The sequence below is a fragment of the Bubalus kerabau genome, chromosome 21, assembly GCF_029407905.1.
Source record: "Bubalus kerabau isolate K-KA32 ecotype Philippines breed swamp buffalo chromosome 21, PCC_UOA_SB_1v2, whole genome shotgun sequence".
Taxonomy (NCBI): Eukaryota; Metazoa; Chordata; class Mammalia; order Artiodactyla; family Bovidae; genus Bubalus; species Bubalus kerabau.
The window spans coordinates 45,912,125-45,939,523 of record NC_073644.1 but is presented as its reverse complement, the minus strand read 5'-3'; the positions used below and the strand labels follow the sequence as shown (position 1 = coordinate 45,939,523).

Here is a 27,399-nt window from a genome sequence, read left to right as displayed (position 1 = left end):
AGGAATCGAACCTGCGTCTTCTGTGTCTCCTGCATTGGCAGGCAGGTTCTTTACCACTAGCGCCACCTGGGAAGCCCATTTGGCATATAGATCTCATGAAATGGTCAATAAATATTGCCAAAAAGACAAAGAAAAAAGCTTATCACTTCTGCATAAATTTAAAACTCGGTTATCCAATCACCTCTATTAGGTGATGGGGGAGGACAGACCTAAATCAGGCCTGTCAAGTGTTCTTAGGCGTGGCTTGTAATGTCTTAGGTGGATTCTTAGAAGGAGCGAGGAATCATTCATAATAGCAGACCGTGCTTTGCACCTGTGACACATATATACACACACACACACACACACACACACACACTCACACTCATACATGGGCCCCCATCAGCATCTCCAGGGTGGTTCACACAAAACCTATCATAAGTTGCTCTAAAACTATTAGCAGCATTTGCCTCACTAGGGACATGAGAGACAGAGGCAGAAAGGAAATTTAATTTTTATCTATTAGCTTTTTGGCACAATGTGAATTTTGTACCTTTTAACTTAAACCACATGTATGAATTACTAATTCAAATATTAACTGGTCAGTTATTTAAAAAAAGTAGTTCAGAATGCTCTTCAGTTGCTTCTGTGTAAATATACAGACTTAATTATGGAGGATTCTTAAAAGAAGAGAAACACCAACAGAGGGGCCAATTCAACTCCACTGACATGGCTAAAGTATCAAAAACAGAAATTCAAAAAATCGATAGAAAATAACAGAGGTTGACGAGAATGTGAAGAAATCAGAAGCCTCATACATGGCTGGGGGATGTAAAATGGTGCAGCTGCTATGGAAACAGGCTGCAAGTTCCTCACAAAGTTAGACAAAGACTTACCATGTGCTCCAGCAATCCCATTCCTAGATATACACTCCTCTCCCAAAAAAATAGTCGAAAACATATATTCACACAGAAATCTGTACATGATTATTTTTTGCAGTGTTACCCAAAATCACAAGAAGTGGAAATGTAATCAAAATATCCATCAGCTGATGAATGGATAAATAGAATGTGCTATATCCATACAATGGACCTGTTTGCAGCTATGGAATAAAGGACGGACACCTGTTGCAAGATGAACCAACCTTGAACACATTGTTTGAAGTGAAGGAAGCCAGAATTGTCCAGAACTGTCAATGCCATAGAGAAAAAAATAGATCTGTGGTTGCCGGGGCTGGGAGAAGAGGGGTGGGGAGTGATGGCTGATGGTTCAGGGGTTTCTTTCTGGGGTCATGAATGTTCTGAATTAGACAGTAGTGATGGTAACACAGCCTGGTGAATACCTGAGATTCCCTTGTGGCTTAGCTGGTAAAGAATCTGCCTGCAATGTGGGAGACCTGAGTTCGATCCCTAGGTTGGGAAGATCCCCTAGAGAAGGGAAAGGCTACCCACCTCAGTATTCTGGCCTGGAGAATTCCATGGACTGTATAGTCCATGGGGTTGCAAAGAGTTGGACATGACTGAGAAACTTTCACTGAACTGTAAATTTTAAAACTGAGACTTTTATGGTATGTGAATTACACCTGAACTAAAAAAAGAAAACCTTACAACATGATACTTATAGTGAAAGACTGGAATAGTCAACACTCAAAAACTGAACACACCAGAGTGGTGGAATTTATTGTATGCAAACTATGCCTCAATACAAAATGATATAAAGATATAAAATACATAAATAATGCTGCAAAAAGAGAGAACAGTAAGACCAATAGGCATCATATTTTAAAAGTAATTTTAAAATATTTTAATTGTGGTAAAACACATAACACAGAATTTACCATCTAAACCATTTTAAGTGTACCATTCAGTACTGTTAAGTATATTTACTGATATGCTGTATATTTAAATACTGTATATTTAGTTATATACTGTTAAGTACATCTATGCTCATGCAATAGATCTGCATGTTTCATCTTGCACAATGGAATCTCCATATACTTTCTTTTTTAATAAAAAAAAAATTCTATTGAAATAGAGTTGACCCATACCCTTCAACAGAGAAGGCAATGGCAACCCACTCCAGTACTCTTGCCTGGAAAATCCCATGGACGGAGAAGCCTGGTAGTCCATGGGGTCTCGAAGAGTCAGACACGACTTCACTTTCACTTTTCACTTTCATGTACTGGAGAAGGAAATGGCAACCCACTTCAGTGTTCTTGCCTGGAGAATCCCAGGGATGGGGGAGCCTGGTGGGCTGCCATTTATGGGGTCGCACAGAGTTGGACATGACTGAAGCGACTTAGCAGCAGCACCAGCAGCATACCCTTCAAACAATAACCCTTCATCCCTCTCTGAGGCCCCGGGGCCTACTTCTGTCTCCATGAGCTTGACTGCTCTGTCACTCGGTGTTGGTCCTTTTGTGTCCGCTGGCTTCACTGAGCAGAATGCTCATCCACCTGGGGGCAGGTGGAAGGATCCCCTTCCTTTTTAGGCTGAATACCATCCCGACCATGTGGATGGACCACATTCCATTCATCCATTGGTCGTCAATGGACATTGGGGTGGCTCCCCTCTCTTGGCGACTGGGAACAATGCCACTGGGGACATAGGTGGACAGATGTGGCAACATGGTTTTTAAAAATATAAAGCCAGGTGGCCCAGGCCTTTTCCTTCCTTTTCTGCAATGACCTCACTGCCAACTAGAAGTCTGTTGCAGCCAGAGCAGAAACAGGGCACCCATGCCAGCATCAAGCTGTGGCAGTGAGCCAGGTGAGCAGAAACTCAGGCTTTTCTCCAAGTCGAGAGATGGCAAAGGCCCAGGGATGCGACTCTGGATGGTCAGGAGTGAGGGTCCAAACCTCTTGTCCCACACATCTACCCTGGCTCTATCTGGCTCTGCATGTGGTCTCCACCCCAGGGATGGGGAGGGGGACTAGCCCCCAGCTCCAACGGCAGTAAATGGCCCCTCCTCCAGCTGCTGAGGCCCCCATGCCCCCACACAGCCTATGGCTATCAAAGGTGGGTCTTTGTGCACAGGAGTGGGAGACTCCTTAGCCCCAAAGGAGACCCCAGTCCTCATATGTCTAGGCCCTTGACCATTGCATCTTTTGGGGGTTTACCTGGCACCCCATTCAGATAAGGAAACTCCTTCCTAAAGATAACAAACTTATCAATCCACAACCCAAGGGCAGGTGGAGATGAGCCCTCTGGGGATTGGCTTGGGAGGGGATTTCCCGGGAAACCCCCTGGGCTCCATCCTCCAGGGGTCTGAGTGGGCACCTGCCCTGTGAGTGGAGGGCAGTGGATGGTGAGGGGGAGTCAGCGTGCAGGGTTGTGAGGCTCCGAGGTATCCCAGGCTCCTCGGTGTCAGCAGAGCTCTCTGGGCATGGTTTGGTGACAAGGCCTGTGTCATCATAAGGGCTGAGCCCCTGAGTTCAGGCGCCAGAGGTGGCAGCTGTCAGGCGGCTCTAAACGCTCTGTAAGTATTGTTGACGGCAAATTAGGACACGAGGGAGAAAGTTAAGCATGACTGGAACTTCCTCTGTCCTAAGACTGACTTTCTTGATTCTTAAACCTCAGTGAATGTTTAAGTTCAGCCAGAGAACGTCCTCATTAGAATTGTTCTTATATAGAATTCCTCTTCCTAAAGAGGAAAAAAATAAGGCCAAGAAAATACTTTTCTTTATTAAACTGATGACAAAAACAATAGGATTTTAGAGGTTTGATTTTGGTTAGGTTTCCTTCAGTCTGACCCATGCCTTGGATTTTAAATACAGACGCGATAATGACTGAAGTTGTCATCACCAGTGGCAGGCAGACAACAAACCATGTGTGGACTCTGGGCTGTAACGTGCCAACAACTTCCCTAAAGGGCCTGTGGATTTTGGGGTCATTAGGGGAAACAGGAGACACACTTGTGGAGGGAAACATAAGCAGAGTGGCGTCACTTGGTTTATTGTATTCTGAAGTGTCAGAGGGGGCCGGGGAGGGGTGCTGAGAACGAGCCTACTTTATCAGCAGTTCTAAAGCCTTATCACCTGAGATTTGCATTCTGGAAACAAAATCATGATTGCAGTATCAGCACTGCACAGCATATATGTCCTGTGAGATCTGGGTTCCAGCCCTGGTGGATGGCTGGACTAACCTGACGTGAGGTCACAGAGAGAAGACACCAGACAGCAAAGATGCCCAGACACAGGCTCAGCCGGACAGCCAGGCTTGGCCTGATGGCTCTTCTGGGGATCAGGAATTCCTGTTGTTCAGGGTCTCGCCAGCTCCAGGCTCCCGGTAGACCCCATCCAGTGTGGCCCTGTGTCTGCTCCCCTCACCGCTCATCGTCCCGCCCGTAGTTAATTGTCTGCAGGGCCTGGGCAATGAGCACCGCCATCTCCCGCGTGCCTGCAGCAACCACCCTGCATGACATGAGGTCCAGTGGCCCGCCTATGGACAGAGGGACAGGGCATCAGGTGAGGGGTGAGCGCCAGCCCTGCTCTGCCTGACCTGGTCCATCCAGCCTGCGGGCCCAGCGTGTCCTGAGGCTGTGCTAGGGGATACCAGCTTCAGGTGCAGTGCCTGAGGCTCAAGACAGGAGGCAGTTCTCAACCTCTGTGTGCTTGGGGCTCCGCGGACCCCGCAGGCCTGGGGAGGCTGGGGGTAACCTTTCTGACAGGCCCCTGAAATGGATGCTCTAGGCACCAGATATCTGGGACAGGATGAAGGACCTCAGCCTCCTGGAGGTGTGAAAAGGCCTAATGGACTCGTTGGCAACCTTGGTGCACACGTGTGTTTGTGTGTGCTCACATCCAGGAGCCCCTGGTGCACATGGGTATTTGCAAGTACATGTGCTCATGTGGTCACATCCAGGAGACCTTGGTACACACGCATGTTTGTATGTGCGTGTACTTGTGGTCACGTCTGGGAGACCTTGGTGCACATGCATGTTTGTGTGTGCTCACATGGTCATATCTGGGAGACTGTGTTGCACACACGTTAGTGTGTGTGTGCTCACATGGTCATATCTGAGAGACCGTGGTGCACCCACGTGTTTGTGTGTGTTCACGCTCATGTGGTCACATCCAGGAGACCTTGGTGCACACGTATGTCTGTGTGTATGCATGCTCGTGTACTCACATACAGGACAGACATGTCTTCAGCTGAGATGGGTCTGCCTGTCCTTGATACCCAAAGCCAATGTGTCTTCATGTCATGCCCCACCCCCCTGCAGTCCCACCAGGCCCCGAGGAGAAGGAGCAACAGGGAAAGGCCAGCACAGGCCCCAGAGGTTATTCAGGAGCCTGGCATGTCCACAACAGGCTCTGGAGCAAAGGTTGGGGAGAACAGGCTCCACAAGAACCCTGACGTAAGAGGTGGCTGCATGGGCGTCTCTGGGGCGGGACTTGCCCCTGTGGGGCCAATCACTAGGGTGGTCACCTCCAAGCAGAGGGATAGGTCACCTCTTGGATCACCACCTAAAATCTCGTCATTAGATTGGGGTGCACATGGCCAGCTCTGCGGTCTTGGTGGACATGAGAGCTTAGAAAACACTGCCCGCCCTCCCCCAACCCCACCCGAGTCCTGACCCTGGCTCCATTTTCACACCAGGAAGCAGGAGAAGCCCTCTGGCCTGGCCCACTGTCTTCCCGACCTGTCTGTCAGGAAAGGTGGGAGGATGTCTGTCTGAGCTTGCGGGTCTGTTCCGGGGACACACCCCTGGGGATGGAGAGCAGTCTGACAGCCAAGCTCACCTGATGTGTCCATCACAACGCCCCCAGCTTCCCTGATGATGACCGTGGCTGCGGCCAGGTCCCAGCAGTGCAGGCCAAACTGGTAGTAGGCGTCGGCGGTGCCCGCAGCCAGATGGCAGAGTGCCAGGGTGGAGCTGCCGATGACACGAACCCTGACAGAGAGGGAGGGGGTGAGCACACTGAATGGCCCTGCTCCAGCGGTGCCCCCGAAGGTCTCCTGACTCAGAAGCTGAACAGGAGCCCAGGGCCTCTTCCCACAATCTCTACTCTGAGCTCTGAGCCCAGAGCAGTGCTGCCCAACAGAACCACCTGTGCTGACGGACCAGCCCTCAGTTGCGGAGCCTGTAGTGTGGCTGGTGCTGCAACGGAAGAACTCAGCCTTCACTCTGCGGACCCTCGATGACCTTGGATTTAGACCACATGGAGCGGCTGCTGTCATAGGGCAGACCCAGGGGAGGCTGAGGGGGCGGGGCATCACTGACATCACAGAGGGCGCTGAGCTCAGGGCCCTGCCCCCACCCCGGGCTGTGGAGCTCTGGGCTGCGGACTGGCTGGCATGTGTGTCCCCTGCTCCCGCCCAGGGGGCAGCTGGCTGCTGTGCCTGCCTGGAGGTCCCGGGAGGGGAGGCGTACCCGTGGGCACCCGCGTGGAGCAGCCTCTCCATGTTGCTCAGGAACAGCTTCAGGGTCGCGGGGTCCCGTCTGGGTCCGATTTCTGTCAGAACCAGGGCCTTGGACAGGTCTGCATGGAGAGAATATCCCCCCCATTAGAAATGTCACAGCGTGGCTCCCACCACACAGTCAGGGTACTCCCCGAAACGAACGTTGCACCGGGCTTCTACTCCTGCTCACACTCCATGTCCTCCTAGCGTGGTTGACGCTGCAGAGGTTTCTGACCTGGAAAAGGGAGGTCGGGCTGACCAGTCACACCCTGACTCTTACCTTCCAGGCCCCAGAAAGGCCTGGATGCCAGGGGAGCAACCTCCCAGTCCTCTCGTTCCAGGGACGCACAGCACAGAGGAACTCGGAAGGGTCTGGGGGTGGTTACAAAACCAGCATCACTCAATCACAAACAAAAACAAAGTGACTCCAAACAGGGAGGAAAAAATGCCTCATCTTAAAGCCTTTCTCCTGCTGCTGTGATGACAAAGATGGAAACATCACCCCCGAAGAGGAAGTGACATCTAAACAACGTCTTTGGAAAGGGGTCCCCAAGAGTAATCCCTCCATACACCCCCACATGAGGTGTGGCCGCCAGATGCAGGCAATTGGCTGACTCCCTGTGGGGCTGTAGCACTGTCCCTACTTGGCTACAGACCCCCTCACACTCAGATTTCATGTCCTGTGCTCTCAGGCCCCGGGGCTTGCCTGCCTGTGTGTTCGGTTGAGAGAATGAAGCCCCTCCATGAAGTGGAGGAAAAACCTGCCCACAGGTAACCTCACTCCTGCAGTCACCTCGCACCAGGAACAGACCACCTGCAGGAGACACTGATACTGTTGTTCCGTCTCTCAGTCATGTCGGACTCTTTGCAACCCCACAGACTGTGTAGCCCACCAGGTTCCCGTCCTCTACTGTCTCCTGGAGTTTGCTCGAATTTTTTGCCTTTTCATACTGTTCATGGCGTTCTTGTGGCAAGAATACCAGAGTGATGTGCCATTCCGTCCTCCCGTGGACCGTGTTTTGTCAGAACTCTCCACTATGACCCATCCTTCTTGGGAGGCCCTGCTGGGCATGGTTCATAGCTTCATCAAGTGACACAAGCCCCTTCGTCACGATAAGGCTGCAATCCATGAAGCAGCCATGGCTTCTAACCATTTGAAAACCTTTTTCTGGCTGAGGATCAGAGTGAGGGTGTCTTGAGAGAGGTTTCACAGCCTAGAGGCGAGGGAGGCAAGTCCTCTGCCCTGAAACGCGGCCTCACTACACTGAGCCTTCACCTCTGGGCAGTGAGCACGGGCCTGGCAGTTCCCCGTGGCGCCTGGGACCATCAGGTGTCACACGCGTGCTCCTGCCTCCAGATCCTTACAGGCCATGAGCCCCTCACGTGAAAAGTAGTATTAGCCGTACTACCTCACTGAAAAGCCCAGAACTAGACAGAAAGCAAGCTGGGGGCTGGGAGGAGGGCCACCTCGACTGAGCCCAGGACCAGAGAACTGCTCAGTTTACAGCAGTTAATTTCATGTCATGTGACTGTCATCGCAAGACTTTATGTTCTAAAGAAACAAGTAACTGAGGGGAAAAAACGCTGTTGAGAATCCTAGAAAGACCGCCGTGGACACCCACGTGACTTCTTCCAACTATCCTCTGACAGAAACAGCAGCTTAGAGAGTAAAACACAAAAAATAGACGAAACCAACCATAAAACCTGGCCACATCCGGCACTTCCCCATCCCGACACCAGGGGGCGGCAGACGCCCGTCGGCGACACGGTCCCGCAACCCGGAGTGGAGGCGGGGGAGGAGAGAAGGTGGCGGGTCTCCTGGACCCCAAGCAGTGAGTGACGTGAAAGTCGCTCAGTCGTGTCCGGCTCTTTGCGACCTCATGGCTCCAGGCCAGAATACTGAAGTGGGTAGCCTTTCCCTTCTCCAGGGGATCTTGCCGACCCAGGGATCGAATACAGGTCTCCCGCATGGCGGGCGGATTCTTTACCAGCTGAGCCACAAGGGAAGCCCAAGAACACTGGAGTGGGTAGCCTGTCCCTTCGCCAGAGGATCTTCCTGACCCAGGAATCGAACCGGGCAGGACCCTGAGCAGGAGACCCTCAAAATCTGCAATAGACTGAGGGGCCGAGGGAGCCCCTTGCATGGGGCGAGGTCTGAAGAGCGGGCGTCGACAGCCCCACAACTGTTTGTAACTGACGTTCCAGGGCCTCTCCGGGCAGGACCCACGGAGCAGACACTCATGGGAGTGAACCCCATGCTCACTGGGCTGGAATCAGGGGAGCAGGACCGAGGAGATGACGGCCGCCGTGGGGGAGGGGCAGAGCCAAGCATCCAAGGAAGAGCCAACTTTGCAGACACTTCACAAACAGACCAGGAGAGGCAGCCCCAGAGCCACTAAATGACAAAAAGTGCCTTCCCCTGCCCACCCCATCTCCTCAACTTCCAGAGCTCAGGACTACAAATTTCAAGTAGCAAGAATGTACAAGAATGATATTTGAATCTCATACGCCATTATCACAAGAAGAAAAAGAATAGGAAGCAGAGTAACATCTCTCCAGTTGATTAAATATTTCCTGAAAGATCTGCCAACAAAACAGAAGCAGCTATAAGTGAAAAATGGAGAATGCACGGGAGAGCATCATTCACAAGTAGAGGGGAGGGGTCCCAGGAGAAATCAGGGAAGAAAACTTTCATAAAAGAAAGTCAGACTAAATGAATAAGATACACACACATGATGGGGCTTCCCTGATAGCTCAGATGGTTAAGAATCTGCCTGCCATGCAGGAGACCCGGGTTCAATTCCTGGGTCGGCAAGATCCCCTGGGGAAGGGAATGGCTACCCACTCCAGAATCCTTGCCTGGAGAATTCCATGGACAATTCCATGGAGAACTGCATAGGGTTGCAAAGAGTCAGAGATGACTTTGAGTAACTAAACACAAACACGATAGATCATGCTTTACAAGAAACGGACTGTGAAAAGGAGAAAATTTTCAAAAATTAAAAAACTGGTAGAAAAGGTGAAAAGGTTTAAGAGAAAGTGACATATTGGAATGCACATGTACACACTGATATATTTTAAATGGATAACCAACGAGGACCTACTTTATAGCACAGGGAACTCTCCTCAATGGCAGCCTGGATGGGAGCCAAGTTTGGAGGAAAATGGATACATGTATATGTATGGCTGAGTCCCTTCACTGCTCACCTGAAACTATCACAACCTTGTCGATCGGCTATACTCCACTATAAAATAAAAAGTTTAAGAAAAAACAATGCTTAGATAAAAAGAGTGACAGAAAGATGTGTACTGAAATGTTGGCTAAGGGGCTTCCCTGATGGCTCAATGGTAAAGATTCCACCTGCCAATACAGGAGACACGGGTTTGATCTCTGGTCCAGGACGATCCCACGTGCCACAGAGCAACTAAGCCCATGCGCCACAACTACTGAGCCTGTGCTCTAGAGCCCAGGAGCCACAACTATTGAGCCCACACACCCTAGAGCCAGAGCTCCACAATAAGAGGAACCACCACAATGCCCACGCACTGCAACGAAGAAGAGCCCCAACTTGCTGCAACTAGAGAAAGCCTGTAGAGCAATGAAGACCCAGCACAGCCAAAGATAAATATTCTAGGAAACGTTGGCTACAACATGCCTGCAGAAATGCATCCCAGCCTCAGCAACAGGTCACAGCTGGCTGATTCTGTGCAAAGACTCAAGTTCCTGCTTTGATTACGACTCTCATTCTGGGCACCAGCCCCAGGGCGGTTCTCGAGCGCTAGGATGCAGGATGTAATGTAACCCTCCCAGCTGTCATCGCACCTCTCTGCCTGTATGAACACGGAGGTTCCAGGGGCACAGCTGACCAGTCACACACGCAAGGCATCACAGTTGGGACAAAGCTAGGTGTGTAGATATCCAAGGGTTGTGCAGCTGAGAGGAACATCCTGTCACCTCCGGTGGAAACCAAGTTACCCGGTACACAGAGGACAACCAGGGCGGAAGCTGTCACCCTGGACTGTATGAGTCAGAGTCTTAAAACAATCGTGGGAGGGCTTTGGAACAAAGCATGGAGAGACTTGGGCTTCCGTGTCACAGAGGGGGCGGATGGTGGGTGTGAGTTGTGGGAGGAGGGCTGGATACAGGAGGGTCTAAGAGAGGCATGAGCGTGGGGACCAAGCCGCCTGTCATAGCACATGAATGTGGAACAAAGTTCACCCACGAGTTTAACAACACACTCCCTCACCCCAGCGTTATACAACCGACTGCCTGGCCGCCTCTGGCAGGCGAGGCTGTAATTAACACTGCGGTCTACGGGGGCCAAACCAAACTGTCCTGGGGCGGGGCAGCAGAGGCAGTGGCTGGTCCGTGGTCCTACCCCACCCACCCTGCCAGCCCCTGTAATGTTCCTCTCATCCCCACCCACACTCTGGGCACTCATGACCTCCAGGCCGCCTGCCTGCCCTTGGTCCTGCTTGGCCCATTCTGCACGTGGTGGTCATCTCCCGTGCAGACCTGCTGCTCATGGTCATGGTCATGGGCCTGCCATCCCCTCTCCCCCAGTCTGGGGATCCACATGGTCTGCTCTCACTGGAGCTCAGCTTGGTGCACCTGGCCTGGGCTAGAGGCCCATCTCCCCACTACTGTGGGGAGCCGCTGACCCCTCTCACTGCCTCTCAGGCCAGCTTGCCACACAGACTGTGAGTCTAGCAGCAGACCCTCTGTAAAGGCCACTGTGTCCTCTGTCCTGCTCCAGGAATGACAAGGGCTGGCAGCACCTGTGCAGTGTATGACATGGCTCGTGATAAGGCTTCCCCGGCCAGCCGTGTTCTCACAGGAACCAAAGTCAACTGCATCTGGGAGCCACAGCCCCCACCCAGGTGATGTCATCCAGCCACCGAGAGGTGTTGAATGCCAGAGCATGCCTCCGACTCCGCCCTCGCCCTGGCCGGCTCACTGGGACCACTCGGGAACAGGTGGCTGGGTTCCTTCCCTCGTTTGGGATGAAAGGTGAGTGAAGAACAGACCCGGCCCAGCAAAGGGAAACACAGAGACACAGGCTAGCTCGACGTCCCGTCCTCCAGGGATGCGCTATCTCCAACGACACTAGACCTTGGCAAGGGACCCCTGTGGCTGCCCGGAGGAGCCAGTGACTCTTGACAGGTCCCTTCCCACGAGAGGGCCCACCTGTCTCCCCAGAGACGCGCAGTCGCTGACCGTTGCAGAAGGCACCCTGGCCCCTCCGGCCCGTGTACAGCCGCTCCTCCGTGCAGTGGTAAATCACCCCAAACTCCAGCTGTGGACAGGCAGGTGGGACAGAAAACAAAGAACGTGACACAGTGACCAAAGGCCATGAAGCTCCAGCTGTGACACTAACGCAAGGGGTGTGGGTGAAAATCAGCTTTCAAAAGGGAACTCAACAAATCAGCGTCCGCAGCCAAACCTAGACCTGAATGTGAAAGCAACTGTTCTTTTCTTAAATCACTACACTTAAAGATATATTTAAAGGAATAAAACTATATTTTAAATTGATATCATAATTGAGCATTTCATTTTGATATGCTCATAACTGAGCATATCATTTCAGCATTACTGAAAGTAACTGGAAAGGCTTCATTCTTCAAAAAGATCTCTTGTTTTTTTCCTGGGAGGTGAAAAAAGGCTCTTGAGACTCCAATCAAACCCCACAAGAAACTCAAAATTGCTGACATGTGAAGAACTCAGAATGTCTCTGGAGAGCTGAGGGCGTGACAGAACCCAGAGTGGGGAGGAGGGGAAGCCCAGGAAGAAATGTGGATCCCCGGAGGGGCTGGCCCCCCACCACACACACGTCGGGACACACAGCCTCGGACCCCAACAAGCTGGTGTCCAGAGGAAGTGAGCCTCCTTACATCTCTTCCCCTACCTCTCTGTTCTGGGTTAAGAACAGCATGTGTGCCTGTCCCGAGGTGGGGAGGGCAGCCAACAGAGAGAGAAAATGGGAGAGCTGCTGGGAGATACCCAAAGGAATCTGGGCTGGCAGGAAAAGGACCCACTCCTGGAGGACCCCCAGTCAGCCCCCACCCAGGGCCAGCAGCACGTGACTTTCCCCCTCCCCTTTCCCATGACCCTGGCCTTATAGGGCTCCCCAAGTTCAAGTCAGTCCTGGAACCGGGCTGGCCTTCCTGCACCCATCAGAGGCCAAGGCCTGGCTGGTCAGCGACCCTGCGGACAGAATGAACCCTCCACCCCTCTGTGCTCACCGCTCCACGCGCACGTCTCAGTGACCATGTTTAACACAGAAATAATATGAGTGACTGATTCCCTAACCAGTATCAACATGAAGACTCTCGCTTATTGTCACCTCAAAAACTAAGTTCTTTCTCACGAGCAGGACTCCCTTCCCGCCCGCCATCCGTGCTCACGCTGAGAGTGAGGATAGAACACGAGACTCTAACAAGGGCTCCTTCTGCACAGCTCGAGCCCCCGACCTAGGCAAGGGTAACTGGGAGCAAGGAAAGGTCCTTCCTGCCTGTAATCTCTGCAGTTGACTAATGAAGCTAAAGCCTGCATCCCGGCCTTTCCCGCAGGTCCCACAATGTGGCCCAGTTCCAGGGTCTGTGGGAACTGGGCGACAGCCACGCTCTCACCCAACAGCGAGAGGAGGATGAAGGCCTAACAGAATATTGGGACTAGAGATGTCCTCCCAAAATAGGAGCTTCTTTATTGTGTTACTCGATCACACGCCCCCGGGGTCAGATGGAGACTAACTGGAAACACGTGCCCAGAATGTTCCCTACATTCGGCCCTGCTGAAAGCCCTGGGGGGTGGGGCTGGTGGAGCCCCGAACCCTCACAGCCTAAACCTTCACAACCCAAACCCTCATGCCCCAACTCTTCACACCCCAACCCCTTATGCTCCAAACCCTTACGCCCCAATCCCTCATGCCCCAAACTGGTTTGCACCTGTTTCCTTTCTTGGATTTGAAATCAATACTAGTCACAATGAAGGCTTAGGACAAGGACAGGAAAACAGGTTAGAACCATGAAGTGAGATCAAGAAACAGCAGCCAAAGGCCCAGGCAGCCAGGGCTCCATCCACTATGTACCTCCTGGTTCACAGCAAAGCCAATGCTCACCGCCACGGTCGGGAACCTGCAGAGGAGACAGATGGTTGACGCTGTGACATCATGGACTCGTGCAAACTCAGCAGCCTCCGTGTGGCTGGAGACATAGAAGACCTTTCTACAGTATGGCTGGGTTTGTTTTGTCAGAAGCTACTTCCCACAATGGCACCAAGTGCTCCCAAGACAAGCAGGCCAAGCTGACCTGTGGGACAGCGACCTTGACAGACAGCTGCACTGATAGTTGTTAGGATGGACAGTGACCACAAAGGACCCGGTTGAGAGATTTTAATAATCAGCTTTCTGGTTCTCAGTGGCCCGTGAGGTGGAGGGTCCAGGTCTGCGACAACCAGGCCCTCCTGACACGAATCCTGGGTGAGCCTCACACAGGACACCAGGTGTGGTCATGGCATGGAAGGCAGGCAGTGACCTCGCAGCCTGCCTGTGGGTTTATGTCTCCAGAACAATCTCTCCTTTATGTGAAGACTGTCAGAGCTGAACAGGCAGGAACAAGGAAGAGCTGGTTCTAACCCAGGAGTCTTGGGACCAACCATTCCCAGGCTGTGAGGTGCTGTCCCCATGGGACCACTCATGACACCCCATGGCCCAGCAGGGGTCCCCACCCTCAAAGGCCCTTCCCTACTTTCTCTACCCCTGACGCAGCAGGACACGAGCAGGACAGGTCCTGTCAGAGCTGCAGGGTGAGGAGTCACCATGGCTCTGTGGCCCTGGACAGTGTCTGCAGACTAAGGGTCAGCCGCAAAGCTTGTTTCCTAAATGACACTCTAGTCCAGGTTCTCTCTCTCTGGTCCTGGGGTAGACATGTGGCCTTTGTCCACCATGGGGCTTGGCCCCTTCTGTCCCCAGTAGCCACACACACGGGCTCTACTCGGTGACCCACAGCTTGGTTCGTGTGCCCCAGTCCCACACGACTCCCCAGGGTGTCACACGCTAGTTAGAATTAGAGTCTGGTGGCACTGTTGGGGTCACCAGACCACTCTGTTCCACGGCCTCCAATAGGGCCATGACCAACTTCTCAAGGTGACCCTCATGCAGGAAAGGGTGACGATTCATGTGATGGGCAAAATCACTTTGCACACTTACATGTAAACACTCCAAGTGAGGGCTCCAACCCCAGCCCACTCACCTCCTTACTGTAAGGAAGGAAGTGGGTGTCTGGGGTCATCTATAGGAGGCCCTCCCTAAGCATTCAGCTGGGGGGATGCAGGTCACGGGACACTCCCCCGCCCTACACTGCAGGATAGGGACCCGGGCCCTCCCTGAGTGTCTGGCTGGGGCGATGCAGGTCATGGGAGCCCCCCCTGCAGGACGGGGGCCCGAGACAGGGCAGGAGCTCTGGGGGCTGCACACATGTTCTCGTGGGAGAGCCACCTTCTGTGGAAACCACGGCACCCTTGGTGTCCTTAGGCCCCTGACCAGCTGCACAACCCTGACACCTGCCCCCGGTCAGTGCTTCTAGGGCCGGGTTGCCGCCATCATTGCCCAGCCCACTCCCCTCCCCACCAGGGCCTCTGACCCCCCGAAAACCTGCTGTTTGGGGCCGATATTTTCCATCAGATCAAGCTGGCAGCTGGCAGGCTCCTCACCCCCAAGGCCACTGTCCACACCGCGCGTTCCTGAGGCTGCCGGCCAGACACCTTGTGTTATTTACAACCCTGTCTGTCTCTCCAGGGGGACTCCTTAAGGATCCTTCTTAATTCAACCCAACGTTTAAATGTGACAAACACAATAGTTTTTAAACAAGTGAAGATTTCCTACATGCTTTGAACGAATCTCACAAATGGGAAACCTTAAAGTATCAAGACTTGATCACCTTGTGAGTGAGACCAAAGCCCGCTAGAGGTCTGCTGACCGGCCGCTGCCTCAATAAATGCCTCTTCTGAAAAGACGGGTGTGCCCGCTCACCTGTGCACAAAGTTGCAGGTGCCGTCAATGGGGTCCACAATCCAGGTGGGGCTGGGTGTGAGCACGCACTTGGCCCCGGCGGCCGCAGCCTCCTCGGCAATGAACCTGCAGTGGACAGAGCTCAGTCTGGGAACGCGCCAGGTACCCAAGACACAGCATTTCAAAGCCCAGCTGTGAGACCAGCAGGCTTCTCTGGGTCAAACAGGGGCAGGATCTAGTGAGCTCTAGTTCTCTGACCAGGGATTGAACCCCGGGGCCCCTTGCATTGGGAGCTTGGAGTCTTAGCCCCTGGACCACCAGGAAAGTCCCTCATAGGCCTGTGGGAGGTACAGAAGGAAATAGCCCAGGGATAAGGTTCACAGCTCCAGACAAATTAGACCAACCCATTTCACTTTATTAGTTTTCTCTAAGAGTCGTAAAAACTCTCCTTGTGATTTTTGACGGCCCAGTGCACCCAGGCCTTCTCTCTGGCCAGTTTGTTGACTCTGTGACAAGGTCACCTTCAGTCCACCAGGGAGCCAGCTCATGGTGCTCGGCCTCAACGGTCAGGCCACAGCCCAGCTCCGCTGCCTGATGACGCAGCGTGAAACCAGGGAGCCCATATCAGGTTGTTTCTTATTTTATCAAAGTCAAAACAGCTGCAATCTATCTTTAATACTGTTTTGTGAAAGACTAAAAACGAGGAAGAGCAAACACTCCAAAAGAAAGTCCTTCTTAAGCAAGGGTGACAATCTTACACCAACTTGGTTAAGGGACATATTTAAATACTTAGATATGCAGAAAAATGACAACATACTATTTTATCTTACAATACATATGCAACTTTTTTCTCATCACAGATTTTTCAATTTGTCTCTGATCTAAAATACATTTAAATGCCCCCAAATTCTGGTGCTAGTGTTAAGTGCTAAGTCACTTCAGTCATGTCCAACTCTTTACGATCCTATGGACTGTAACCCACCAGGCTTCTCTGTCCCTAGGGGATCTCCAGGCAAGAATATTGGAGTGGGTTACCATGCCCTCCTCTAGGGAATCTTCCTGACCCAGAGATGAAACCCACATCTCTTATCTCTCCTGCATTGGCAGGCGAGTTCTTTACCACTAGTGCCAGTTCTGGTACTTTCTCTTAAATCTTAGTCATTGGGAAAAGACCAAGCCTGGGTTCAAGCTGCTGAAAGATGATCTCAGATATCTGGATTTTCTAGGCAACAGAGCAGAGAGCAGTGTCCTGGAGCTGGCCCAGAGCTGAGAAGGGGGCGGGCAGAGCCAGCTGACCCGGGCAACCAGCCCCCGCCCCTTGCAGCCTGCAGCTTAGGGACCCTTGGCTCTTGATGGGGGCTTGGGGGGAACTTGCATCCCCCACGGCTTTGTCAGGGGGGCTGGAAAAGCTCCAGGGAGCTTGACGCCCACCGTGGGTGGGGGCTGCTGCTCTGGGTGGACCAGATGGTCTTCTGAAGAGGTTTTTTTTTTTTTTCCCCTGTGTAACACGCTGACTTCTGCCCTGAAGTTGGCAAGGAGTATGGAAATTCACACCGTGCAAATAGATACCAGGCCCCACGTCGACACAACAGTGGATCCAAACCACCAGGAGCTGAAGCGTGATTCCAGGATTTGGCCTGTCAGAGCAATCTGACCGCAAAGTGCCAGAAGCCCTGGTACCATTTCTATGCGGAGCCCTGGTACCATTACCACACGCCATTACCACACAGAGCCCTGCAATGGCCAGAGCCTCTACCTGGACCCCCGGAGGCCCAGCCCAGACACCTCACTGCTGTCGGAGCCCTTGGATGACACATGGACGGAAGGAACCCCTGGAACAGACCTGGTGGTGGTTCCTGAGCTGCACTCTCTCAGAATCCAACCCCAGAACATGGCGGGGCTGGGGCGCCGACCTGCTGGCACCCCCGCCTGCATCTGCAGTGTTAATACTGAGTGACTGACTCCATGTCTGCGTGGACCTGCATGGCTCAAACCCATACTGCTTGAGGGTCAACTGTGATTCCTTGGAGGCTGCCAGTTAATTTAGATTTTTATAAACTAAGAAATCAAACATTTCAGAGCCTGTAACTATTATAACAGATGTCAGGTCCTGACTTTACACCAAACAGGAAAACAGGAAGAGATGCTGAAACACAAGGGCTGCCAACAGGAATATGTGTGTACACACCTACATACACACATCACACAAACACACTCACACAACACACACATACACATACCACACCACACGCACACACACCATACACACATACACATGGACACATACCACACACACACAAAACACACATACACACCACACACACATACACACCACACACACATACACACATATACCACACAAACACACACCCAACACATACATACATACTCACCCAACACACACACACCATACAACATACACACATACACATACCACATATACATACACACACCACACACACATACACATACCACACACACATACCAAACATACACACACAACACACACATACCACGCACATACACACACCCACACGTACACATACCACACACACAACACACACACATACACACCATACACACATATACCACACAAACACACACACATAACACATACATACACACCCAACACACACACACACCATACAACATACACATACCACATATACATACACATACCACACACACACACACACCAAACACACACACACACCATACACACATATACATGTACACATACCACACACACAACACACATACACACCATATACACATACACCACACAACATACATACACACAGCACACACACACACCACACATGTACACACACACACACCACACACACAACACACATACACATATATACACATACATACACACACAACACAAACACATGCACACAGAGTACACACCATGCACACACATGACCCCCAGGTGATGCAGGTTAAAAGGAAGCAGCAAGGAGAAGGTGCGAGTGTGGACTGGCTTGTCCTGCAACCTTGGTCACTTGCTGGGCAGCTGAGGAGGGAGCCCCTCACTGGTCCAGATAGACAGCGGCCAGGCCGACACTTTGTCTACACCCAAGAACCTGGTGATTGAGCTCTGGGGTAAGTGATTCCCTAAGGCGAGGACCTTCCTGCTCAGGAAGGCCCCCTCCCTCCCCAAGGTCCAAGCGTCCCCTGGGGCCCCAGGTTCCCCCGGAACTAGGCGCACAGCATTGGATGAGTGCTGGTCTTTCTCAAGGAAAAGATGAACAGTTGCATCAGATTCTCCACGCGGTAACTTATAAGGTCAGGGACACCTGTCCTGGAGAGCAGGTAGCCCTGGGGGACAGCCTTCCCTGGCTCGGGCTTGGGGCCGCGTCCAGGCAAGTCTGTGCGGCCTGGGGGGACCTCGGGCGTGGGGTGGGGGAGCGGGGTGCGCCTACCTGTGGGAGGGAAATCTGGTCTGCAACTCCTGCAGGATCAGGGCCTCCACCACGTGGTCCGTCTCTGTCACCAGGTCTGCGGCTGATGTCTTGGTTGAGACACGTTTTTCCTCAGAAAGGGCTTTTCTGATGATCTGCAATGAAGGTTGGGAGGTGGGTGACACTGGCCGCCCCCTCCTGCTCCAGGGTTGGGCCCTTCCCCCACTGCCAGTAGACAAACAGGACAGATAGGCAGACGGGCAGTGCCAGGCTCTCTGGGGGCTCTTAGGAGCCTTCACTGCTGCTCCCTCTTCTCATGAGAAAGCACCTCATGGCTCCCATCACCCCTGATGGTGGCTCACAGTGGCCTAGAGGACTGGCCTGGAGCAGAGACAACCGGACCTGAGAAGCCGGCCTTCCTTCCAGGAACAGAGCCCAGCCCAAGGCTGGCAGGCACCGAGCCACCTGGCAGCCCTGCCTTGGCCTCCTGTGAAGGCAGGTGTGGCCCTGGGCCCAAGGGTGGCCGAGAGGACGTGGGGGGCATCAATGTATGACCTGTGAGTCACATCCTCAAAGGGCTACCATTCGCTCAGTGCTTCTTCCTGCCTGTTACACTCCCCCCTTGCCGTGATACAGGCATGCTAGGGGGTCGGCTTCTGTCTCCTGGGTCAGAGCAATGGAGACGGGTCCCTGGGAGGCTTCAGGAAGCAGAGCCCATCCCCAGACTCTAATTGGATGGGGGTGAGGAAGGAGCCCCACCTCTGACCCCCGACCCCCTCTCTGCAGGAGCCAGGGCACCCTCCCACCTCTGCGTCCTCAACTTCCTTGCCCCTTCTGCTCCATTGAGCCATCACTCACCCTCCAGCCCTCTCCCATGGGGATCCTGTGGTCATCCGGGCTTTTTCTTTTTTGATGGTGGGGGAGGTGGTGGAGTCAGGCTCTGGGCCACAGATCACACAAAGGACTGTGAGTCGAGGAGGATGCCAAGCCTGTCCTTCTGTAAGGACTTCTTTTCCGTTTCTACTAGCGTTTACTATTGCCATCCTGTGATCGTTTCATTGAGGGCCCCTGTCCTTCAGCACAGGGCAGGCCACGCCACACCTGCATCCTCTGCCACCCATGGTGCTGCTCTGGCCAGCCCTCTTCACCAGCTGCTACTCCCCTGGGCCCTGGATGTGTCCTCTCATCCAGTTACACTCCCAGATATTCAGACTTCGTTTCTGAATCATTGCCCCAAACTACGCTGCCCTTCAGACAAGCTAGCCGCCACTAGCCCCAGGTGTCCTCTGTCTCCTTCCTCTGAAGGTCCATCCACCCAAGGGGCTGAGGCCTCACGAAACTTAACAACTTATGGCAAACCCCCAAAATCTACTGCACACACGATGTACAAACCTTAATACTAGGTTAACAAAGTTCAATTTCAGACATTTTCTACATGGAGAGGAGAGGTGGGGACAGTGTCTTAGAACATAAATCCTTATCAGGCTCGATCAGTCTTGCCCTTTATCGACAGTCCCATCCTCAGGGGATAATCTGTGGTATTTCAGGTGAGTTACCCACCAAAACCCTTGACCACATCTGTTTTCTCCCTGTCTAAAGGATTTTAAACATTCTCATTCTGCCAGCAATAAGTTAGTGTGTGCTGTTTTTTAATTGATGTTTTTCAGCTACTCACTAACTAAGCCTGCACTTCACAGACCTCCTGGCCTGGGTCTCTCCCTCCAAATAACATTCTGTTAATGTTTAATAGATAAAATATGGGCCTTAAGTCACTGAAGCCTGAATTTCAAACCTCATCAGCTCCAGCATCTGGGGCTATCATTCAGAGACATGTCCAGACATCTCTTGCTTGTCTGTGCACCATCTTGGTTCTGTGCTACTGTTTCCAAGTCGACCATACGGTTATCACCCATCCCCAAGGAGCAACTCATGTGAGCTCCAGAACCGTAGAGTACACTCGGAGAAGCCTGAGCAAGCGGGGTTTGGGCCTGGCAGTACCGTCACATTTCAGGTTCCAGACTTATGATGAGTGTGATGAGATGGTTAATCTTATGTGTCAGCTGGATACCCAGATACTGTGTCAAATGTTATTCTGGGTGTTTCTATAAGAGTGTTTTTGGATGAGATGAGCATATAAATCAGTAAAACAGCTTGCCCTTTGGAACATGGGTGGGCCTCATCCAGTTAGTTGAAGGCCTGAACAGACAGAAAACACAAACCCTTCTCTGTGTGAGAGAGCTCTCTACAGACTGCCCCCGGGCCCTTGGCCCACATATGCCAATAGGGCTGCTGCTGCTTCTGTCAATAGCTAGCTCACAAGTTCTGTTTTGGCTGAGTCTTCAAATGTTGGCCAAAGTGTTACAATTGTCAATGCGGGTCACCTCCCCACCCTGTGGAAGCTGGGGGTGCCAGTGCAGGTGGGGCCAGCTGAGGCCAGAACTGACACAGAAACACTGAGCTCACCAGCCGCCCCCTCTATCTGCAGGCAGGACAGCTGGGGATCTCCAAGAGGAAATGCAGGGGCTCAACCTGCGATCCACCTAAGGAGAGCTCAGGGCGGACAAACCTGCTCATCCCTGTTCCGGGGCAGGACCTGGCCTAAGACACCAGCACAGGCTGACAGCTCCCAAACTCTACCCTCAGCCTCTCCCGTGAACTCCCCAACACAGGGCTCCATGCAAGAAGAGATCCACTGGCAATTCAAGTTCAACAGCTTACAGCTGGGAACACAATATCTGACCTCTACCTCCAAACCTGCTCCTCATCCCCCCGCAGTTCTGGCAAATCCATGGACCAGTTTTTCAGGCCCGAACCTTGCAGGCACCCCTGGCTCTTCTCACATCCACCTCCCATCTGGCAGCAAACCTGCCTACAAAATCCAACTGCTTTACCGCCTTCTTCATCATCTGCAGTCAGACCCACCCTCACCCCTCACTCAGACAATTCTCATAGCTTCCATCGGAAGCTTCTGCCTGCAACCCTTTTGTTGTTGTAGGCCCCCCACCCAGCATCGGTCAGGGTAAACTCCCCTTCACCTTGTAAGACTCCACACAGAACTCCAAACTGAACCTCAGTCACATTCAGAGTAAAGGTTAAAGTCCTTTCCAGAGTTACTCAAATATTTGTTGAGTGAATGAATATATTTCTAATCAGTTTAGCACCATTATTTTAAAAACAGAGGATCTCTAGGAAGTCAGTAAACACATAAAAAGGCCCTTAAGTTCTTTAGTCGTATAGCACATACAATTAAAACTACCATAAAATACCGCTTCAAACCCATCACAGAGGCTAAAATGGAAAGACAGACAACGCCAAGTGTTGTCAGAGAACCCCCAACTGCTGCTGGGGAAGCGGGAACCCATGTGGCCTCCTTGGAAAAGCACCTGGTGGAATTTCCTACCCCGTGACACAGCAATTTCACTCTTAGTGTTAATCCAGCTCCAGCATAAATGCATATGGACGTAACCAAAAGACACATGCAAGAGTGCTGCATGAGCAACGTCACTGCTAGTAATTCCAAACTGAACATTGTACCAAGTCTCAAGAGTTGAGTGAATGAACTGTCATATCCTCACTCACAACAATGTACTATGTACAGCAGAGCCTCTCAACCAAGAACACCAGCTGGGGATTTGGTGGAGGTGCTTATTCTGGGCCCCTCTCAGGACCCAGCGGGTAGGAACCTGGGGGTGGACTCAGCCGGCCACAAAGGCCCTCCTGGTGCTTCTGATGCACTTGAAGGTGTGAGGACCACGTCTCCCCAGGAGCGAGATCCATGAGTATCTACACCGAGGAGACCATCAAAAATTCTGTTGGAAGATGGAAGTTGGTAGGTACACAGAAAACTAAGCAAAAGAGAAAAAAACACTTTTTTTTTTAACTTTAAGGGAAAATGCAAGTTGAGTAAGAAAGCAAAGAATGTGTAATACTGTAATACAACCATGCTGCCCAGCTTACCCTTGCGATATGTGTGGTCACAGCACGTAAGCCCAGGCACCAATGGGACTGACAGGGAACGCAGCTACACGACACAACAGCGTCTAATGTGGATGATGCAGAAAAGAGCTACTATTTAGAAGATGGGTGTAACTATCAGAAAATTGAAGACAGCGAGCTCTGGGGAAAAGGATGAGGATGACACAGGATAAGACACTGCTGGCTCCATGACAGTCCTGTTAGCGGTATCTCACTTATCAAATCCCCCCGTGTGAATAATTGATAAAAAATACAGTCAAAAACCAGACAAGTGGGGCTGCTGGGTGAGAGCCCCCACCATGCCCCTCTGCTCCAGGCAGCTTGAGGTGGACAGGGGGCACCCCACCTCAGAGTACACCAGGAAAGTTTTCCCTGTCTGACAACTAGAATGTTAAAGGAAACAGGATTCTCAAAATTGAGGGCAAGCCTAAATATTTATAGGAAGCCACCAGTAACAAGTCTGAAGCCTAAATAAACTTTTCAAAGCTATTAGTAATCAGTTTCAATGAGCCACCCTACAGAAAAGCTTGAATTTATCTTTCTAGTCTCTGCACAGAACATACTACTAACTCATTGTCATTTGAAGATGTACAGTATGAAGCCAAAACGTGAAAAAATATTACAGAAGGTTTTGAGAAGCAGTTAAAAACCTATTTGGATGTATTTTGTTATATTTGGGAGCATCTTAAAATGTATACTGTTGTGACCTTTTTTTATTCTAAATAAACAATTTTTATGTCGAATTTTGAATTTTGTATATTTTTTCTTATAGAAGGCCCCTAAATTATTTAAATTTCAGCTTCAACAAAACCTGGATCTATGCTGCAGGACAACTTAAAAAACATAGTTTTCTTAGATACTTTTGCTCACACATCACATAAAAGATGATAAATATTCATTTCGATGAATATCCCTCTCTTTACTTGTGGTGGTGATGGGGGGGCGGCTGACGTCACTCTGTCCCCCAAAGCCCAGCAGCCAGGGCAGGGTTCCTGCAGCTGTAGGGCGGTTGGACTGGCCAGGATGCCCCTGACCCGAGGCACCCCAGGACTGGGCGGTGGAGAGGCAAGGACGCAGGGGTCCAGGAAACCTCTCGGGATGGGCAGAGGGGGGACGGCAGCAAAGGGTCCAGGCTGCCCTGACCTGAACCCATGACTGAGAGACGGAGGGCCACACAGTCTCCTGGGAGCCAGTCCTTCCTCTGGCTCAGGACCTGAGCACACAGAGCTGTGTCGGGGCAGCAGGATGGGAGGGGCAGGCACCCCTGTGCTAGGAGGCCCTGGAACCTGCACCAAACACACCTCTGGCTGAGGAGGACTCAAGGGTGAGTGCTCAGCACCCTCTGTCCTCCCCACCCCAGGCTCACTGGCTACAGGCCAGGCTTTCTCCTCTCAGCGCCCTGTGATGTTACTGTCAGAGCATCACTAAGGCACTCTGTCCCTCTTCACACAGGACAGGACCACCCTGTGTGGCTTCTGTCCAGTCCCAGCCCCAGACCAGACCACTGGGCCCTCCCTACCCGCCTCCTCTAGTCAGGGAGGCAGGGAGCAACAGCATAAAGCCTAGGAGGGAGGCTGCAGTCCTGGGCCTCCTGACTAGACCCCTAAGGGTAGAATCCTTACTGCACCCTCACCCTACTGTCAAAAAATGCGTTTTCTGTTGTTCTTGGCAAGTTGCAAAGGCAGAAGAGATCTCTTAGATAAGTTAAAGTTCCCAAGACCCTTAGAACGGGGCCTGCTATGTTGCAAGTTCTGTGTAAGCATTTGCAAACTTAAAAAAAAAAAAAAAGGGGGGGGTTTCAAAAACCCTTCTGTTTCCTCAAGGATCTAAATTTGAAAAACCACAGAAACCCTGTAACAACCCAGCAGGGTTTACACAGTGGTGTCTGAATTCTAGACTGGCTTCTTCTCCAAGGCTGAAGGAAGAAAGTTATACGGTGGAACCTAAAAGTTACCATTATACCCCGAGGACGCGCCTCCGGAGAGGAAGTGAGGGTTGGGGAGGGGCGGGGCAGTGCCCCCGCATGGGGACCCGCTCTCCAGGAAGGACGTTGGCCCTGCAACCGCGAGCTTCCTCAGGGTAGCAGGCGGGGTTGGGGTCCTCCTTCTCCCCAAGGATCAAGGCTCACAGCGCCCCTTTGAGTCTTCAGTCCTTCAAACTGCAGAGGGAGGGCCCCCGACACAGAAGGCGTCCACTAGTGTTGAGGTTAACTGTCAGGCGGCCGAGGGACCGCACGGTGACTGTGATCTGGGGACGCACTTCTACGGCAAAACTGGCGACAGCCTGCCTTTAGAAAAGAAACTACCGCAGGGACAGGGCTCCTCCTCCGTCCACCTTCTGTTCGGATCGCCGGAACGCAGCCCTGCGCCTTGTCGAGCGAGGGGGTACCTAGCCATCCCTGCGCCCGGCCTCCCCCAGCGCCCCTAACTTGGCGCCGCACGTGGCCTGAGGACCCCAGGCGCGGGGCACCGAGGAAGGGAAGAGCAGAACATAACGAGAGCGCGAAGAGAGCGCTGCCCTCCGCAGGTTTCTTCGGCTCCGCAGCTCTACTTCATCCTTCCGGTGTGGGCAGCAGTTCCTCCATTCGCGCAGCGGAACCCTCTCGACTCCGGACGCTCGAGGACAGACGGTCCGCCCTATCTCCACGCGCCGGGTTCGAACTCCGGGCAATCGCACAGCGTCCCGCCCTGGGTCAAATCCGAGACCGTCCGCGCGCCTTGACCCCGCTCCCCTCGCCAGGCCGTCCTGCGCCCCCAGCCCGAGGGACCCCGGGCGCCAGCCCCCGCGCGGGAGCGGCAGGTGCACAGGTGTGCCGGAGGCGCTGCGGAACCCCTCGGCGGCTCGTGCCCCGCGCCTTCCTGCCCGCAGGGGTCTCCGTCCGCCACGCTCTACACCCGCTGTGCGCCTTGGGCCGCTCTCACCTGTCCCGCCCGCAAAGCCAGCTGCACCGCCGCCTCGAAGCACTCCTCCCACGGCCCCCCGGCCGGCGCCTCCCCGTCTTCACCGCTCGCCTTCATCGCAGCCTCCGGGCCTGCCGGCGCCCCCGGCCCCGACGCCAGGCTCCACGCTCGCCCAGCGCCTCTGGCCGCTCCGCTCCTGGGCCGCGCCCGCCCGCGGGTGCGGACCTGCAGGGGGCGGGGAGCGGGCGGGAGCCGAGCTGGACCGGCGCCTGCCTGGGGAGCAGCGCCCAGAGCCCCGCCCCGTCCCGAAACAAGCCGGGCCGGCTCCTTCACAGCCCCGCCCCAAGCCCCGCCCCGCCCAGACCCCGGCCCCGCCCTCCTCCCCGAGGACCACCCCACCCTGTTTTATCTCTTCTGAATCCCAGAAGTGGGCCCAGAGTGACCTCTAGCCATTCTCTCAACCTCGGGTGTGCCTGGTCGTGATCTGGACCACCCTCCTCCATACTGACCTGTGGACAGTGTATCCCAGAGACACTGAGACCATCCTAGGGAAGCGTTTGTTTGATATAGAAGCCGTGCAATGACAGGGTGGGCTGTCAGGTGGGCGTGGGGAGGGGGGTGAAGTGTGGTCCGGGAAGGTCTCACAGAGGAGGGGGAAGGGTAGAGGACCGGAGTGGGGAGGGGTAGAGGAGGCATCCACAGATGGAAAAGGGGAGAGTGTTTCCAGGCAGAGGACATATTCCCAGGGCGATGCCGAAAGGTAGCAGAAGCAGACCCACACACAGGGTTCTGAGCATCTCTATTTCAGCGCTGTCGACTTGGCAGTGCTGCCCACAGGGGACATTTGGCAACATCTCGGGACATTCCAGGCTGTTGCAACTGCTAGCACCTAGTGGATGGAGGCCAGGGAAGCTGCCAAATACCCACCGATGTACAGGACACCATAGCAAGGGATTGTTCAGCCCAAAAGGATAATAACCCTGGGGTTGAGAAATCATGTCCTACTTTAACTCTCTTCCCAGGAGTTTGGCTCCAGGTTAAAATTCCATGTCTGATGTTTCAGACCTGGCCACAGGCAACTACAAAGCTTTACCTGGCAAGTCTCATGAGGGTGGGGTCTACCTTCCTCGCGCTGGACTTGGGACCCGGCCAGCACGCTGCCATTTTCTGGAGGGAGGACTCAGAAGCCTCCCCCGCACTCCCCCATCCCAGCCATGCTCTGGGGCACGTCTCCATGTCTGGTCTAGGCACCTCCCGTCCCCAGGGGCAGGGCCTCACATGAGGCCTCTCCCAGGGTCTCTGCCAAGACCACCTTGTCCAGGAGCCTTGAAAGTGTTTCCTCCCCTCTGACTGAGGTTCAGTACTTTTCCACTCCAAGCCTTTCCAGGCCCCCAGGTCCCAGCAGCTCACCTACTGGCTGCAGACCTAGTCACGTTGTGCAATTACTTGCTTTTCTTTGTCTTTGAATCTAGTAGGCACTTGATTTTAGAACTGAATGAACAAAAGCATCTGTCAGTCTTGAGCTGACAAACCAAAGAGAGATAATCCACAGTAGATGACAGAATAAGGCCTCAAGGAATTTTGTGGACAGCTTTTTGTGGCAAAGGAGAATACACCTGGAACTGAAGTTAGCCCCTCTGTTTTGATCTCAGAAAGTCACTGCAAGTGTAAAGCCTGGGCTGAGAAGTAGGCATTAGGACCCTGGATATTAGAGCCACATCGGCTA

The 27,399-nt window shown here is 52.9% G+C and overlaps 1 protein-coding gene across 2 annotated transcripts; it reads right to left on the bottom strand.

Annotated features, from left to right (window-relative positions):
* Positions 1–1,656: 1,656 nt before the first annotated feature.
* Positions 1,657–25,923, bottom strand: IMPA2 (inositol monophosphatase 2). Of its 2 annotated transcripts, none has more exons than XM_055559068.1 (8): positions 25,695–25,923; positions 18,820–18,953; positions 15,413–15,517; positions 13,472–13,517; positions 11,602–11,680; positions 6,355–6,463; positions 5,723–5,874; positions 1,657–4,418 (listed from the first exon to the last, which is right to left on the bottom strand). In XM_055559068.1, exons 1-8 carry the CDS (start codon positions 25,788–25,790, stop codon positions 4,303–4,305), a joined length of 837 nt encoding a protein of 278 aa, XP_055415043.1. In that variant the 5' UTR covers positions 25,791–25,923; the 3' UTR covers positions 1,657–4,302. The 2 variants fall into 2 exon arrangements, with proteins under 2 accessions (XP_055415043.1, XP_055415042.1); XM_055559067.1 differs by having other exon boundaries at positions 1,660–4,418; positions 11,572–11,680; positions 25,695–25,920.
* Positions 25,924–27,399: the final 1,476 nt, after the last annotated feature.